Source organism: Pelodiscus sinensis, chromosome 10 (genome assembly GCF_049634645.1).
Source record: "Pelodiscus sinensis isolate JC-2024 chromosome 10, ASM4963464v1, whole genome shotgun sequence".
NCBI classification, from domain to species: Eukaryota; Metazoa; Chordata; order Testudines; family Trionychidae; genus Pelodiscus; species Pelodiscus sinensis.
Genome location: NC_134720.1, coordinates 40,200,085 through 40,215,662, shown reverse-complemented (window position 1 = coordinate 40,215,662; position 15,578 = coordinate 40,200,085). Strand labels below are relative to the sequence as shown.

Below are 15,578 nucleotides of genomic sequence, written 5' to 3'. Positions count from 1 at the left end.
CCCCCCGCTTCTCCCCCCACAAGGATACATTGTCTACTTAGAATGTAAGTTCTTTGGGGCACAGATCTCATCATCTTTTTATAGCATCTATAAAGTAACCAATACAGTGTAGCCATTACATAAATGGTATTATTAATTTGAAGTCAGCAGGGATTTTCTATGAGAAATGACTGCTAGAGCAGATCGTAAGCTCTTTGAGGCAGGGTTGTGTTTTTGTTGGGTGTGTGAACACAACAGAGTGCTGTCCTGGAACACTGGCTGGAGCTCCTAGTTACTACCACATTATAACTTAATTAATTCATAAACCCATTACACCAAATACCTGATCAGGAAATAAATGAACTAAAAAGGTACAAAATAATCTGCTATACATAAGACGTCAGATAGAAAACCAGCTTCCCCATCTTTCCTCTCTTTTTCTATGGTTTGATTCTCCCGTGTTTGAATACTCTTCTTTACATTTTTTTTAAATTGTATCCTTTGGTATATATGGTTGTGACTATTTTCTTCCACTATTTGATCTGAGGAAGTGGGTCTGGCCCATGAAAGCTCATCATCTAATAAACCATCTTGTTAGTTTTTAAAGTGCTACATAGTCCTGTATTTTGTTTCTTCTTTACATGGCACACATGCCATACTAGAAAGTTATTAAATAAGTCATTTCATTTGTTTTTTTACATTTCTGTAATTAGGTACCACTTACCTCATCCCATTCTAACAGGTAGCTGGTGATTTTTGAACCGTTGTCAATGGGTGCCTATAACAAAACAACAACAACAAAAAGAGATCTTGGAAAGAAGTTTACAAACACATTTCCTTTCCCCTGCCAAATGGCTGCATTTTAAAATGAAACCAGAGCTTGTTTTGCACACAGTTTGGCAAACATTTTAGTGGGTAATAAGAAAAGGATGAAAGTTGTTAGATATACTTTTAAAAGTTAAGTCACTTTAGTGCTTGTAAAAGGTTCTACACTGAGAAACCACAAATCTGAAGTCTGTAAGAAAACCAAAAACCCTACAGCATGGGCAACAGCAATGCAAGCTGTCACACTGTCTGGCCATTATTCCTCACCTGGAGGGACCGGGCCTAGGGGTTTGAGAGCTGTTCAGATATCATATCTCTCTCTCTCTCTCTTATATATATAAATAAAAAAAAGTTTTCCTGTGGGACTACAGAGTGACGTCTGCATCCGGCCTGTCTCTTCCCTCTCTCACCCCTCGCTTTTCCCCTCCCCCCCATCCCAGGTTGAGCCTTACCTTGCTGCTTCTCTTCGCCAATTGGAATTGCTATTTTAAACCAAACCCCTACTCCCCTTCCGCCACCCCCACCCCACAGGGCTTTCAATGCCAAAAAACATGGCACAGTAGCCAGCAGACCCCATATCGCAGCCATGACAGATACAATATAATACATACAAATAAATTCAAATAAAATGTGCTTAAAAATAAACATTGATCATGTCCATCTAAACTATTAAGAAAAAATAATTCTGCCCATCCTAATTATAGGTAATCAAGCAGTCATCAGATGGGGAAAAAATTCCATCACTAGTCAATTAACTTGGGATTTATAACTGGCAAAATGTTTCAAATGTTATTTCCAAGCCTCTAATATGTGCAGCTCCTCAACTAATGAATTTTTGATTATTGTTTTAGATACCTAAAACAATTAAATGAAATATTTTAAAGCAACAGAAACCAATGGTATCACAGCACTAAATAATTTAAAATGATTACACTAATTGTAGGTAACTATATTTCACTTTGTTTTTCTAGGTTTCAGACACTATGTTACTTACCTTCCATTGTAAGGTTAGGGAACTTTTGGTCCTGTGAGAGGGTTTGGGTGGGAATGGACATTCTGGAGCACAGCTGTGAGTGGTGAAGCTAATTGTCTCTGAACAGGATCCCTTTACTGAATTGTACACTGCATATACCCTGAAAATGAACATGCATGGATTTATGAATTTGCTGGCAATTATAACAAGCTTTGCATTTTCTCAAGCATTTGTAATGCCACACTCTCACATCCCAGCTCTCCTTGCTATATTTTATTCAGTATGAATTTTCAAAATAGTTCACAGCAGAACATACATATTATCAGGGGGGCCGACAGACTTGCTGCGCCTCTAGGAAAGGTGGAGGTGAGCCTGTCTCAGGTGGAAAGGGCGGGGCTGGGGCAGCCAAGTCCTGAGGGCACTCTGGTGGTGATTTGCTCCTGAGGTCGTCATGGCAGTGGCTGGGAGCCCTGGACCCTTCTGAATCGCCACCACAGCTAGTTTAAAGAATTCCACAAACTAATCATTACCTTCTTATTGGTGGACATTTGTACCACCATTTTTCTTGACTACTGCAGGGGTGTGTCTACATTGGCATCCCTTTCCGGAAAAAGGATGCTAATGAGACACATCGCAATTGCAAATCCGCGGGGGATTTAAATATCCCCCGTGGCATTTGCATTTACATGGCTGCCGCTTTTTTCCGGCTTGGGGATAAGCCGGAGAAAAGCGCCAGTCTAGACATGATTCTCCAGAAAATAAAGTAGGAATAAGAAATCCTCCGGAAAAGGCTTTATTTTCCGGAGAATCAGGTCTAGACTGGTGCTTTTCTCCGGCTTATCCCCAAGCCGGAAAAAAGCGGCAGCCATATAAATGCAAATGCCGCGGGGGATATTTAAATCCCCCGCGGATTTGCAATTGCAATGTGTCTCATTAGCATCCTTTTTCCTGAAAGGGATGCCAATGTAGACACAGCCCAGGTGTTTGGCCCACTATGTTAAAATCTTCTTGAAAATATAGCAAGAGACACCTCAGAAACAAGGGGTGAACAGTATTAACGCATTCACTGAAAAACCAGCATTCAACTCTCATTCAGCAGTGTTAGTTTAAGGGTGGTATCCATATGAATATGCATGTTAGTCTACAAACTCTACTGACAACATACCATATGAGGCAAACTGCACAGAGGCTGCATTCCAGGTCTATTGTGTTTTGTGTACTTGGGAGGAGGAAGTTTACACAGTAGTCAAATACACTTCCTTCAACCAAGTTACAGTTAAACATCAGCTGAACTTCACTACCCAGAAAAGTATTGGAGGAAATACTCAGGCAATCATTGTAAAAACATACAGAAGGTCATAAGTGGCAGTCAATATGGTTTTGTCAAGAACAAATTACGTCAAACCAACATCATAGTTCTTTTGACAGAAGAACAAGTTTTGTGGATGGGGGTAACAGAAGATGTGGTATACTTTGACTTTAGTAAGGCTTTTGATACTGTCCCTAAACAAACAAGTGAAATATAATCTAGATGGAACTACTAAAAGGTGGGTGCATAACTGGCTGGATAACCGTTCCCAGAGAGTAGTTATCAGTGCTTCACAGTCAAGCTGGAAGGGCTTATTGAGTGGTGTCCTGCACGGAAAAGTTCTGGTTATGTTAAATATCATCATCAATTATTTGGATAATGGCACAGTATACACTCAAAGCTTGTGGGCGTTGCAAGTGCTTTGGAGGATACCATTAAAATTCAAAATAATCTGGACAAACTGGAGAAATGGTATGAGGTAAATAAGATGCAACTCAATAAATAGAAATGCAAAGTACTTCCACTTAGGAAGGAACAGTTAATTGCACACGTACAAAATAGAAATGACTGCCTAGGAAGGACAACTACAGAACAGGATCTCAAAGTTATAGTGGATCACAAGCTAAATATACGTCAACAGTGAAACTGTTGCAAAAAAATGAACATCATTCTCAGATGTATTAGTAGAGGTGTTGTAGGCAAGACAGAAGGAGTAATTCACTCTGAAAAGACCTCAAATGGTGCAGTATGTCCAGTTTTGGAAGCCACATTACAGGAAAGATACCAATCTTTCAAAGGGAGTCTTAGAAGACAGCAAACAAAAATGATTTATGGCCTAGAAAACATGACCTATGAGAAAAAAAATTGAAAAAAAACGGGCTTTGTTTAGTTTGTAGAAGAGCAGACCGATGGGGGACAGGATAACAGATGTCAAGTACATAAAAAGTTGGTATAAGCAGGAGGGTGAAAAAATGTTCTTCTTAACCTGTAAAGATGGGACAAGAAGCAATGGCCTAAAATTGCAGCATGGGAGGTTTTGGTTGAACATTAGGAAAGAGTTCCTCAGGGTGCATCTAGATAGCACCCTTCTGTCGGAATAAGCTACGCAAATTGCATAGCTTATTCCGAGTCTAAGTCGAAAGAGCTTATTTTGAATGTGCCAAATTTCAAAATAAGGCACTATTCCGACAAATCCCTTTACCCTCGTGGAATGAGGGTTACAGGGATGCTGGAATAGCATGCCCGCTATTCTGGGAAATAGTGGGTGCTTTTAAAGATGCGGCATTGTTATTTTGGGATACTGGAAGTATTGGAATCCCGAAATATCAATGCAGTCTAGACATACCCTAACTGTCAGGATGGTTAAGCACTGGAACAAACTGCATAGGGAGGTTATGGAACCTCCATCATTGGAGATATTTAAGAACAGATTAGACAAACCTGTCAGGAATAGTCTGGTTATTACTTAGTCCCACCTTGAGCTCAGAGAACTGGACTAGATTACCTAGGAAGATCCCTGCCAATCCTACTCACTCCCAACTTGTATTTCACTTCCTCAGGTGGAAAATAGTAGAGTGTGTGCTCCTACGTCTCATGCATCTTTAGGGTCAGGAGCAGCCTGAGGCCAGCTGTGGCAACTGGCGCCACAGGCGGAACGCGAGATTGGCGCCCCCACCTGCACGGCCATCATTGGCTTGACGTAATCATTGGGTGCCCCAGGCGCCCCGTGACGTCATCATCGGGCACCCCGTTGAAGGCGGCTCCCTAAGCGACCACCGAGTCGGCCTATACTCACGGACCACCCCTGTTTAGGGTGCCACAGGTGCCTGCTCATTTCATCTTTTACCTTTGTGGATCCACCAGGCAGAACTACAGCCCACCCAAAACTCAAGAGGGACAAGAATGTAACCTGGCCATAGTTCCCTCTAAGGTGCGCACCTGTGCGGCCGCGCACAAACAATCGTACGTCCACCAACCTCCTTTGCAGAGCTGCGCAGCGGCACTCACTTTCCTGCTGGAAGGTTAGTGGCATGGTACGTTCCTGCTCTGGTGACAGGCGGGGCTGTGTAATGGGCAGCTGCCCCGCATGCATGGCTGGAGCAGGGAGCTTCACCGTGGCCCCAGTTCCAGCTCTGGTGGCACTGCGCTGCTCCGGGGATGGCCAGGCCATGTGGTGGCGGGGGGCTGGGACTACTCTGGGGCCAGGTGGACCACATGGTGGAGCAAGACTACCCCCAAGATGGGGCTGCCCCAGGGGTGGCTGGGCTGCATGGCAGAGACAGGCTGCTGCAGGAGCACCGGGCTGTGTGGCAGAGCAGGGTTGCTATGGGGGCCGGAGATGCTCTGGGGCCCAGGGCCAGCCCTTTCCCACAGCTGGAACAGCAACCAGAGCTGAGTGGTGGCTGTCTGGCTGCTCCCTGGGTGGGCTGTGGGGCAACTGCTGCCAAAGCTGGAGCTGGGGTTGCAGTGCGGCTGCTCCTGGGGCTGGGGCTCCCTGCACCCCTTTTCCCCCTCCCATACCTCTCTTCCCCCCTCACTGCCCTCTGACTCTCAGAGCCCCCTCAACCCTCTGCTGGCTCCCCATATGTCGCAGCTCCACTCCCTTCACTTCACTCCCTGAAAACCCTGGAGGCTGGCAGCAACTTCCCTCTGCCCCAGGTTGGGGTTCATAGCCAGCCCTGTTGGGAACAGCCTGGGGCAGCCTCTGCCCTGCACACAGGCTGCCCTGAGAGCCGCACTCCCAGGGATGTGGGAGGGGGAAGACCTATCCCCCCCCCAGGAGGGGTGGGGTGAGGGGGCGAGGCAGTCCTGCCTGGGAACAGGGCTCGGGGGGCATGGCACACATCCAAACACGTGCACATGACCTCATTACTGGCGCACAAGCGAAAACTCACTCCACTCATGGATGGAAAATCTTAGAAGGATCACTGAACCTGACACCACCCCATGAACTACAAGTGACCTGTGTTTCTGAAGCTGTAAGGTAGAATGTGCCTTAAAAAACATGAGTGCCTTCAAAAAGTCCAGACTTCACTATCACCCCTAACTATTATATGATGGACACATGGAAACTCATTGAAAGATGGGGGGAAGGGAGGAAGAGAGACTGTGTTTGAAGTGGCTGCAGTAAAATATACTACTTGAAGAATGATGCAGGTTCATCATGCAGGTAAAGCTATGCATGAAAGAACCTGACATTTTTTTAGTGCCTAATGCAGAATTTTTTTTCAAGAACACTGTGGGAAAACATAAAGACTTAGAAATGCTGCCAAGGTCACTGAGACCTAGGATGATCTCCATACTAAGTGCTGCTCATGCAAGTTTATTTATGGACTCCACACATTTACTAGGGCTGGCTCGAACACAAGAATTTTAGTTTGTAAAAAATTTTAGGGTTTGCAGATTTGTTTCCATTCTGCATTAGAACAGAACGGAGACCAGAATGAGAACCAACATAGAACAGCCAATAGCCTGTGTGTGTGTGTGTGTGAGTGAGAGGGGGAGTTGTTAGGGCAGTGGTCCCCAACCTTTTGAGGTTGTTGGGCGCCAGGGGGTGTGGCCGTTCACCCGCCGGGCGCCAGGGGGCCCCATAGCCGCATGCCCGGGGCCGGGGCCCCCGATAGCCACGCGCCCGGGGCCGGGACCCCCCGCAAGCGCCGCACACCTGGGGCCGGCGCTCCTCCCCCCCCCGCAAGCACCGCGCGCCTGGGGCCGGCGCTCCTCGCCCCCCGCAAGCGCCGCGCGCCTGGGGCCGACGCTCCCCGCAAGCGCCGCACCATGTGCCTGGGGCCCGGGGCCAGGTTGGGAACCACGGTGTTAGGGCATTCATCCAGAATGTGGAAGACCCAGGTTCAAATGCCTGATTCAGAGCAGGGATTTGAACCTGAATCTACCACATCCCAAGTTAGTACCCATGCCACTGAGCTATTATCTATTTTGGTGTCAATCAAACTCTCTCCTCACCCCTCATGCCCCGCCCTTACTCTTAGTCCCCTATCTTGGATTTGAGAGTTTCAAGAAAGACTGTTTCAAAAATCAGCATTTTCCAATGAAAAAAGTTCTGTCAAATATTCTTGACCAGTTGATGTACACTAATGCTTTAATACACAAGCCTAACTTCAGCAAGAAAAACACAGAAGGAAACACATTATTTGGTTTTGTAATGGTAGTTTTTTTCCCTTACTACTTTCTGTGCTGCCACTTTGGAGCCTGCCTTTCAAATATTGCAGGCCTGTTTTCTTCCTCAGAAAGAGACCTGGGAAACTGTTCAGCACTAATTTTGGATTTGACAAACTTACAGGAGAAGCGCAGGGCAATTAAGGTAGTCAGAATGAAAATTACCAGTTCGGAAACTATCTACATCTTGGACCTGGACACTGGTGGAAAATCCCCTAATGTTGTGAAAAATGGCATGGGACATCAATACTATTCTGTTATTACTTCTTTACTAGATAAAGCTTGCTTTAAAAATCATGTCAGAGCCTGCAGCAGGAAGCTCTACAGTGTGCTGTAACTTTCTTCTTGCTATTACTGCAACACAGAGGCTCCTTTGCAAAAAATCTTCTGTTCTTCCCACATATCTTTCATCTTAGAACTGACAAACAAACTACACCAAACACATGCCTTCCAGGATATTCATCAACAAGAGTAGTATGGAAGGTATCTACAGAAAGCGTGCGACTCGTCAAGAGTCATAAAAGACGTATCTATGGGTAATATTTAAGGAATAACATAATTATACTGAAAGCATGCATTATGGTCTTCGAGTAAAAGTCAGTCACCAGGGGACATTATTTCTTGATATGGCTTTTTCAATCATGGGGGACTGTCACCTGCCCTGATTAGCTGGTAACGTAATATCAATTGTCTAGCTCTAGCTTTGCTCCAGCCCAGTGGCAAAACATCAAAGACACTTGCAAATAACCAAAATCACTTGGAGATTAAAGAAGAAACTTTACAACAAACAGAGGAACTTTATTTTCTCTCTGTAGAATAAATACAAAAGATTGATGGGGGGGAGGGAGAGGAAGAAAGACCTCTCTAGATCGTTTCTCTGAGGAGACACCTTGGGGAGCAGGAATGTTCTCCTGAAAAATTGAATCCTGGTTCCTGTGCAGCCTGCCAGCTCTGAAATAGACTGAATGTTGGGAGGACAACCCTACTTTATTAGACAGGGAAAAGTAGCTGTTTAAAGTGTAGACCCAGATTCATATTTTATGATTTTGTTTTTCATTGTAACTCTTTGTTTTCACCACACTCTCTTGTTTCTAAGTTAATGCCCCCTTGCATCTTAAATAAAACTCCTTCCATTTCATTACAAGTGCTGTGTGTATTTCAGGAACGGCAGTTTAAACTAAAACTGGTAAACTGGGGATCTTTTCTCCTTTGGGAATGAGGATCTAAGATCACAAGGGACTCAAGGATTGAACGCTCCTCTTGTTAACCTGGAAGGCAAAGTCAGGGCTGATGTCCAGTCATGGGCACAGACTCCCTCTCTCTAGAGCACTGGTCCCCAACCTTTTGGGGTTGCCGGGCGCCAGGGGGCGTGGCCGGGGGCGTGGCCCCCCCATAGCCGCATTCCGGAGGCTGGCGCTCTCCCATCAAGCGCCGCGCGCCCGGGGCCGGCGCTGGCGCTCTCTCCCCCCGCTCCCCCAAGCGCCGCGTGCCGGGGGCCGGCGCTGGTGCTCTTTACCCCCTCCCTCCTCCCTCCTCCCAAGCGCCGCGCGCCCGGGCCGGCGCTCTTTCCCCCCTCCCTCCCCCAAGCGCCGCGCACCCGGAGCCGGCGCTAGCGCTTCCTCCCCCCGCAAGCGCCGCGTGCCCGGGGCCGGCGCTGGCGCTCCCTTCCCCCCCATGCGCTGCGGGGGGTGAATCCGCGGTGCCCCCGGGGCCGGCGCTCACCGTGCGCCACGCGCCCGGGGCGGCTCCGGCACCGCGCATGCGCCACGTGCCCGGGGCCAGGCCAGCCCTGAGCACTTGGCGGGCGCAGAGAAATGCCGTGTTGGGGACCACGGCTCTAGAGCAATGTTTCTCAAATGGTGCTCCGCGGAACCCTTGGGTTCTGCGAAGTGAAAGTAAGGGTTCCGCGAGAACCCAAACACTCCCCCTCTCCCCCCAGCCCTTAAAGAGAGAGAGAGGAGCGGGGCGCGCAAAGACGCTGGTTCCTTCTCTGGTTCTCCGCTGGGCTTTCAGACACCTTCCCGTCCCCCGCTGCTGCTTTGCTTTTACCAAGGGACCTAGCAGCTGCAACAGCTGCTGGTCCCGCTTCTCCCCGATCAACCCAAGATTCCCCCCCCCCCCCCCGTCCTCCGCTGCCGCTCTGCTTTTTTGCTCGACAAACTTTTTCCCTGGCTGTAGGGGTTCCTTGAAATTTTTCCAAGTTTAAAAGGGTTCCGTGGTAAAAAAAAAAAATTGGGAAACACTGCTTTAGAGACAGGGTACTCATAGTTCTGGGTACCCCGAGAACTTTCACGATTACCTGCTAACTGCTATGACTGGGACTCTTGTGTGAGACCCAAAAACCTGCCTGTTCCATAGATATGGAGAGAGTTATTTACCCTCTTGCTCTTCCACCTGAAACATAATTTTAAGATATTCCTAGAACTCAGTCACATATTTACTTTAAAAAAGTTCTAACATGAGCAGACTGACATATGTTTGATATTTTAAATTCAGAAGCAATCTTCTGTTTATTAGATTAAGCCATAACACAGGGTTGCAGAATTGATGGGAAAGGGGTACCAGACGTTCCCTTTGTGTAGAAAACAGAAGGAAACAATAGACAGAAGGAGTGAAAGGAAATTTTGTTCAGGATATTGAACATAAATGAACAGGATGTGAATTTGAGGCCTGGGTTCATAAGTAAAGTCTTAAAGAATGCCATAAAAGCACTGATATTAAAACTTGGTGTTAAAATATCGGTCTGTGACATCGAAACATATGTTAACAATGAAAAATAACTGTGCAACCAACGTGTAGCTTTATAATGTAAGAGAAACAATGACTTAGAACGGAATGCCTGCTGTTGGGTGTTAATTTGTCAGTTTTAAGGAAGAATATAAACATGTAATAAAACCTTTTAAAATATCAAGTCAGTTTATAAAATATACCTATTAATTTTGATATTGTTTGAATCTTATTGTTTGAATCTCGATAACTGGCAAGGTATGAAGAATATATCTTTCTGCATATGATCCTAGCATTGCAAAAAAGCTGATCTGGCAATATGAATAAACGGCTTCAACGGAGTTTGCATATGAAGCGTCATTTGTCATGGGGTATCAGCCTAAATTCTACAATTTCATTCTGTGCACTAATATTTTTGTGCTCATAATTTCCTTATAGCCATGCAGACCTTTAGTGCAAACTTTTCTATTTCACAGCCAAGAGTTTACATAACCAGTATCTGCAATATACTGAGAAAATGTGTTTTGAAAAGTAAAGCTAAAATCTAGGCAATTCCCCATGGCAGAGCTAACCTAAAATATCCAAATGCTGGGTGTGGGGGGAGGGGATAGTCAAATCCAGTGTTTTTTATTAAGAGACCAGTAAAAGTCAAAACTAATAAAGGATAGTGTAGGGAAATGGATGTAACGTACTGCACTGTACTATTTATAAAAAAATTGGGAATACTGGTTTCATTTACCTGCACTAGCAAACATGATGGCATTTTGGAGAGATGCCAATAACAGTCAAACATTTGGCTAGCCTGAGATATACTTTCATATGCACTCTAAAGCCTGTTATACATTCTCAAACTAGTTGATATAGCCGCATACACTTTTCTTTCACTTGAGTGATGACAATAATATGATAGAAATTTTATTGTTTGATAATCTCTCTCATCATTTACAGCCTGAAAGATGGAAAGACACTATTGAATCTTAAAGGCTATTGAAAAAGTACTGTCAAATTCTTGACCCATATCATGCAAAAGACAAAAAGTTCCATTTTCTTTTTAGATAGAATTGACCAGGTTATATTTAAGATATTTTCAGATTCGTAACAACTCACCTGACATGATAATCTGTTGCCGGCCTAAGGTCTTTCAGGTTATATTCTAATTCTTCTCCACTGCAGAAAGAAATCACCCATACATTATGAAAAAGAGCACTTTAGTTAGTTCAGATATTCAATTTCTAAAGTCTAGAGGCTTCTACAAATGATGCATTGAAAAAATAAATAAATTTCCAAGTTAGGAAAATACAAGTAAATAATGTAGGATCAACTTGTCAAAAGACTGGAAATCTTTACAAGGTTCCATATTAAAGGAAAGAGAAGTAGCTATATTTTCCATTTATAATGTAATCCTTTCATGCAAGTTTGTTTCTGCAAGGCTGACAAGAGACTTCGCGGGGCCCTGAGGAGGGAAGCTGGCTCTGGTCCCCCTGGAAGGGGTGGAACCAGCCCTTCAGCACTGCCGGGGCCAAGGGTTTGGGGTTTGGTGGCAATTTAAAGGGCTTGGGCAGCCAAGGTAGCAGGAGCCAGAAACCCCGGTCTGTTTAAAACTGCTGGGTCCAAGTGCAGCTGCATCCTTTACCCTCCCCCCTTTGCGCCATTCTACAGCTCTGATTTCTCCATTCTTTTTTATACATACACCCTTTTGTCCATTTAACTTGCTAGGCCATTCAACTCTCCTTGAGTTATGCTGAAAACGTGATTCAATCATACACCAGTTCCATGATGTTTTATTTTTATCCCGGCAAGGTACCTGCTTCAGAATTGCTGAATTAGGTTGGTGAATATTATATCAAAAGATTCTAACACAGTTTGACCTTCAGCATCTTGCACTAAATGCTTCACTTGTGGCCGTTATTTGGGGTGTTCTCCAGTGGGCTCAGGAGGGAAGTATGTAAACTGCATTACAAACGGTCACAGCTTGTGTTCCTTCAAGTAAATGGCAAAACTTTTATGGACATCAGTAATAGAAGGTGGATCTTTAGATATCAAAGACATGCGAGTTAATTAATGTTTTTAAACTAACACTCAGGCCATCTTACAGTTAATGGGGCCTCAGACTATAGAGGTTATTGGAGAAGAAACTGGCTATGTATTGTCTTCCATTCTAGCCTATCTGCTATAGATGGAAAATTAGAATGACTATCAAATTACTGAATCCATGGAAGTTTTCTCTACCATGGGAACTCTAAGCAGCCTCATGTGTTGTTACCTGTGCTACTCATAACAGAGGCACATCTCTATAATATCATTACCGTGTTTATCCCCAACTTTATTAAAATATAGAAATATATAATCTTAATACAGCATCTGTGCAGATCTGAAATACATTCATTACAGAGTCAAGTGGGGTCTCAGATGTGATACATGTTTAGAAACTGTTTTGAAAGCAAGAAAACTAAAGGAGTATGAAGAATATGGGGTGAAGAATATATGGAACGACTGCACAGACTTGATCACAAAATGAATTCATATGATCACAGAATTTAGAAAACAGGAAAGTTTCACTAGATTCATAACCTATGTCACAGTTGGGCCTGGTGATAGTAAGGTGCACACCGGACAGTGTTGTTGGAAAGCCTATGTAATCCACTGATGAGTGTGTGTTACATGTCCCCCTTGGTGCTGATCTGCAGAGGATATGAGCTACTACAATCCCTAGCTAGAGACATGCAGCAGCTTGTGGTTTTAGCCCTGGCAGGTGACTGTCACATCAGCAAAGTGCATGCAGGAGGGCTATGATAACTTGAGGGACAGGAAATGGTAACTCTATAGTCTTTGGAGATGGATGAAGCAAAAAGTGACATCACATGAAAGGTCTACTGTGGGGTGGGCGTTCCCACACCCAATTTGAAGGGAGCATTTTCAGGTGGAGTGAGAATTACTAAAAAGCTGAGATGAGTCACATTTTTGTGAAATGTGGCCCTGAAGAACCAGGATAACTCATTTTAAACTAGAATATAAATATAGAACAATACATGAAAAAAGTACATAGTTACCTGTAAATTATCTTGTATTTTCCATCCCTCCCTTTGTCTGATAAGGCAACCTCGTAAGTACAAACATAAGGCAAGCCATTGTTGTGTCTATCCACATTTAAAAGGCCAGTTGGAGGGCACCATGTAAGTAAAACTGTTCTTGCTTGAATATTTGAAACCTATAAAAAATATTAATGTGAATTCCAAGTACTGTGGTCTCTTATAAGTATACCAAATATATTTATTCTTTGCCAAGTAACTGCATGTAAATACCACCCCTAAGAGTTATTAAAGAAACTAAGTAGTCATTGGTGAGAGATTAAGAACTGTAATGAATTAGAAACTGGCTGAGACGCAAAAAGTAAATATATAAATAAATAAATAAAAGACTGAGGCTTCGCTGTGGACAGCTCAATGATAACCACGTCTCAGGGTGCAACACAGATCCAAAAATATCCATAGTTATATACATACATACATAGGAAAAACAAAACCAGTTTAGGAGAGCTTCAGGGCAAAAACCAATTTCTAAATGACAATGACTAAGAAGAAATTCCCCTGCTACGAGCTAGTTATTCCACACGATTGCTCTTTTAGAGATTCCTTGTACCTTTCTTTGAGGCATAAGATGGCGTACTGGACTAAATGGGCCACTGGCCTGATTCCATATGGCAAGTTCCTCTGTGCCTCTCTTTTTTTTGGCAGTTTTTACTTGTGACTGTGTTTAACTACAAAGAAAGTGAGTACATCTTCTTTGTAGAAAATCACTGAAGGCAATAACCAAAACATTCTGGCTAGTGTGTTAACATACTTGTCTACGCTGCAGCCTTCACTAGTACTGCCAGCAGGGGAGGTGCACCTGTTAGGAATTATGATAGTCCCTCCTGACCTTCAAATCTGTTAAGCCAAATAATCCTAGTGTAGACAGAGACTAAAACTAGCACATCTCTGCCCCCGCCCCCCCCCCCCCCCCCACATTCCTTAACTGGAGGATTCACTGGCATAATGCCAGAAGCATGATATTCATCATAAGTTTGTACATTACAGTTGTTTCCATTTGAAAAGATTTCTGGCACCATGCTGAGAGAGGAAAAAAACTATTAATGTTCTAAAATCAATGCTTACAGTGGCTACCCCGGAAAGAAAATACTGTACTTCTAAGTTACTCTTCTGAAAAAATCCCTGAGAAATTATTTTGTAGCCCTCAGCATTCTGCCACATAATCCCTTGAGTTTAGATAATGAAAATGACTAATCTCTTAAAATTGCAATGTCAAATGTAACCGTGGAAAAAAAATTAGCCTACGTGAGAAGAAGCTGAGGTTACATTCCAGAGCACAAGGTTTTACGTTTCTTATGATTTCCGCTACATGACAACTTTTACTGGTTTTATCATTCTAGCAGATTTTTCCAAAATACTGGGAGCAAAAATCTCTGGTATGCCAGAAGGTGTAAGAAGCTGAATGATTTAAAGATTCAGTTATACATTTTCTATACTGTTCTACAGGAATCTGACATTCTTCTCCTATTAATGATAACAGTACTTGCAAGCCTAATCGGCTGTGCAACTGTGCTTGGAATTTACCCCTTGAGGGCGAACACAGTTTGCAAAAACGTAGCTTCTCTAGGAACAGGGTTGGAATAGCCGAGTTTAAAGACACACTTTCCTGCAGGAAAGAGCACTGGAAATCTTTAATGTCTATAATGCAGATCATTTAACATCTCTTCTGAAAAATACATTGCCTCTAGGTGAAAAGCACCTTAACTGTTGTTCCTGGTCTTGATATATTAAGCAGATGGCTTCTAAGCCAAGTCCTAAATCAATTTTTTTAACATACTGAGAAGTGAAAGCATCAAGTCTCTCTCATCTTAATGTAAACATTTTGGATTAATGTCAGTAAATGTAGTTAACCATGCCCAAAATATCTCTCAACCAGAAACTGAAATTTTAGAACATGAAATTTTAAGTACAAGTTGAACCTCACTAATCGAGCATTCTCAGGACCTGACTGATGCCGAACTAGAGAATTTGCCAAATCACAGGAGATCAAATTTGTCTAGCACCATTACCAACATTTCCATTGCTTACTGGCTCTTAAAAGACATCGGGGTAAATTAGAGTTAAATAACAAAGCACAGAACACGGAAAGCCAGCACTGGTGGCTGTAACAAATTTTATGGGACCAAGGGAAACTTGGCGACACTCATCATAAGTGGACATCTGGTTAAATAAAATCATGATGGACCAGAGAAGTTGCTGGATCAAAGTGTGCCAGACTAGAGAGGTTCATCCTGTAGTATTACAAAAATTTCTCAAGAACCTTTCACAGATTAGTCTTGCACCAATTTTCCTATCATTTATTGTTCTCTTGCCATTGTCCTAGCGTAACTATTTGCTTCAAACAACTGGATTTGTTAATAATTGGACTGGGTTAGCCAGACATCTATAAGAAAAACCCAAAGTCTCAAGTCAGACATAGAAATTGAAATCTCTTAGGTGTCCTAATAGAATGAAATCATAGCCAAAACTAAATATATTTACAGTTAAAAATTACATGAGA

The 15,578-nt window shown here is 43.5% G+C and overlaps 1 protein-coding gene across 6 annotated transcripts in view; it reads right to left on the bottom strand.

Moving 5' to 3' along the window:
* Nucleotides 1-15,578, bottom strand: part of FNDC3B (fibronectin type III domain containing 3B) — a 392,297-nt gene that overhangs the window by 111,323 nt on the left and 265,396 nt on the right. For all 6 annotated transcript variants that reach the window (XM_075937961.1, XM_075937956.1, XM_075937959.1 and 3 more), the window contains exons 8-11: nt 13,040-13,197; nt 11,097-11,156; nt 1,799-1,937; nt 704-757 (exon numbers count right to left, since the gene is read on the bottom strand). In XM_075937961.1, coding sequence (XP_075794076.1) covers nt 704-757; nt 1,799-1,937; nt 11,097-11,156; nt 13,040-13,197 — 411 coding nt within the window. The remainder of the gene's footprint in view (nt 1-703; nt 758-1,798; nt 1,938-11,096; nt 11,157-13,039; nt 13,198-15,578) is intronic.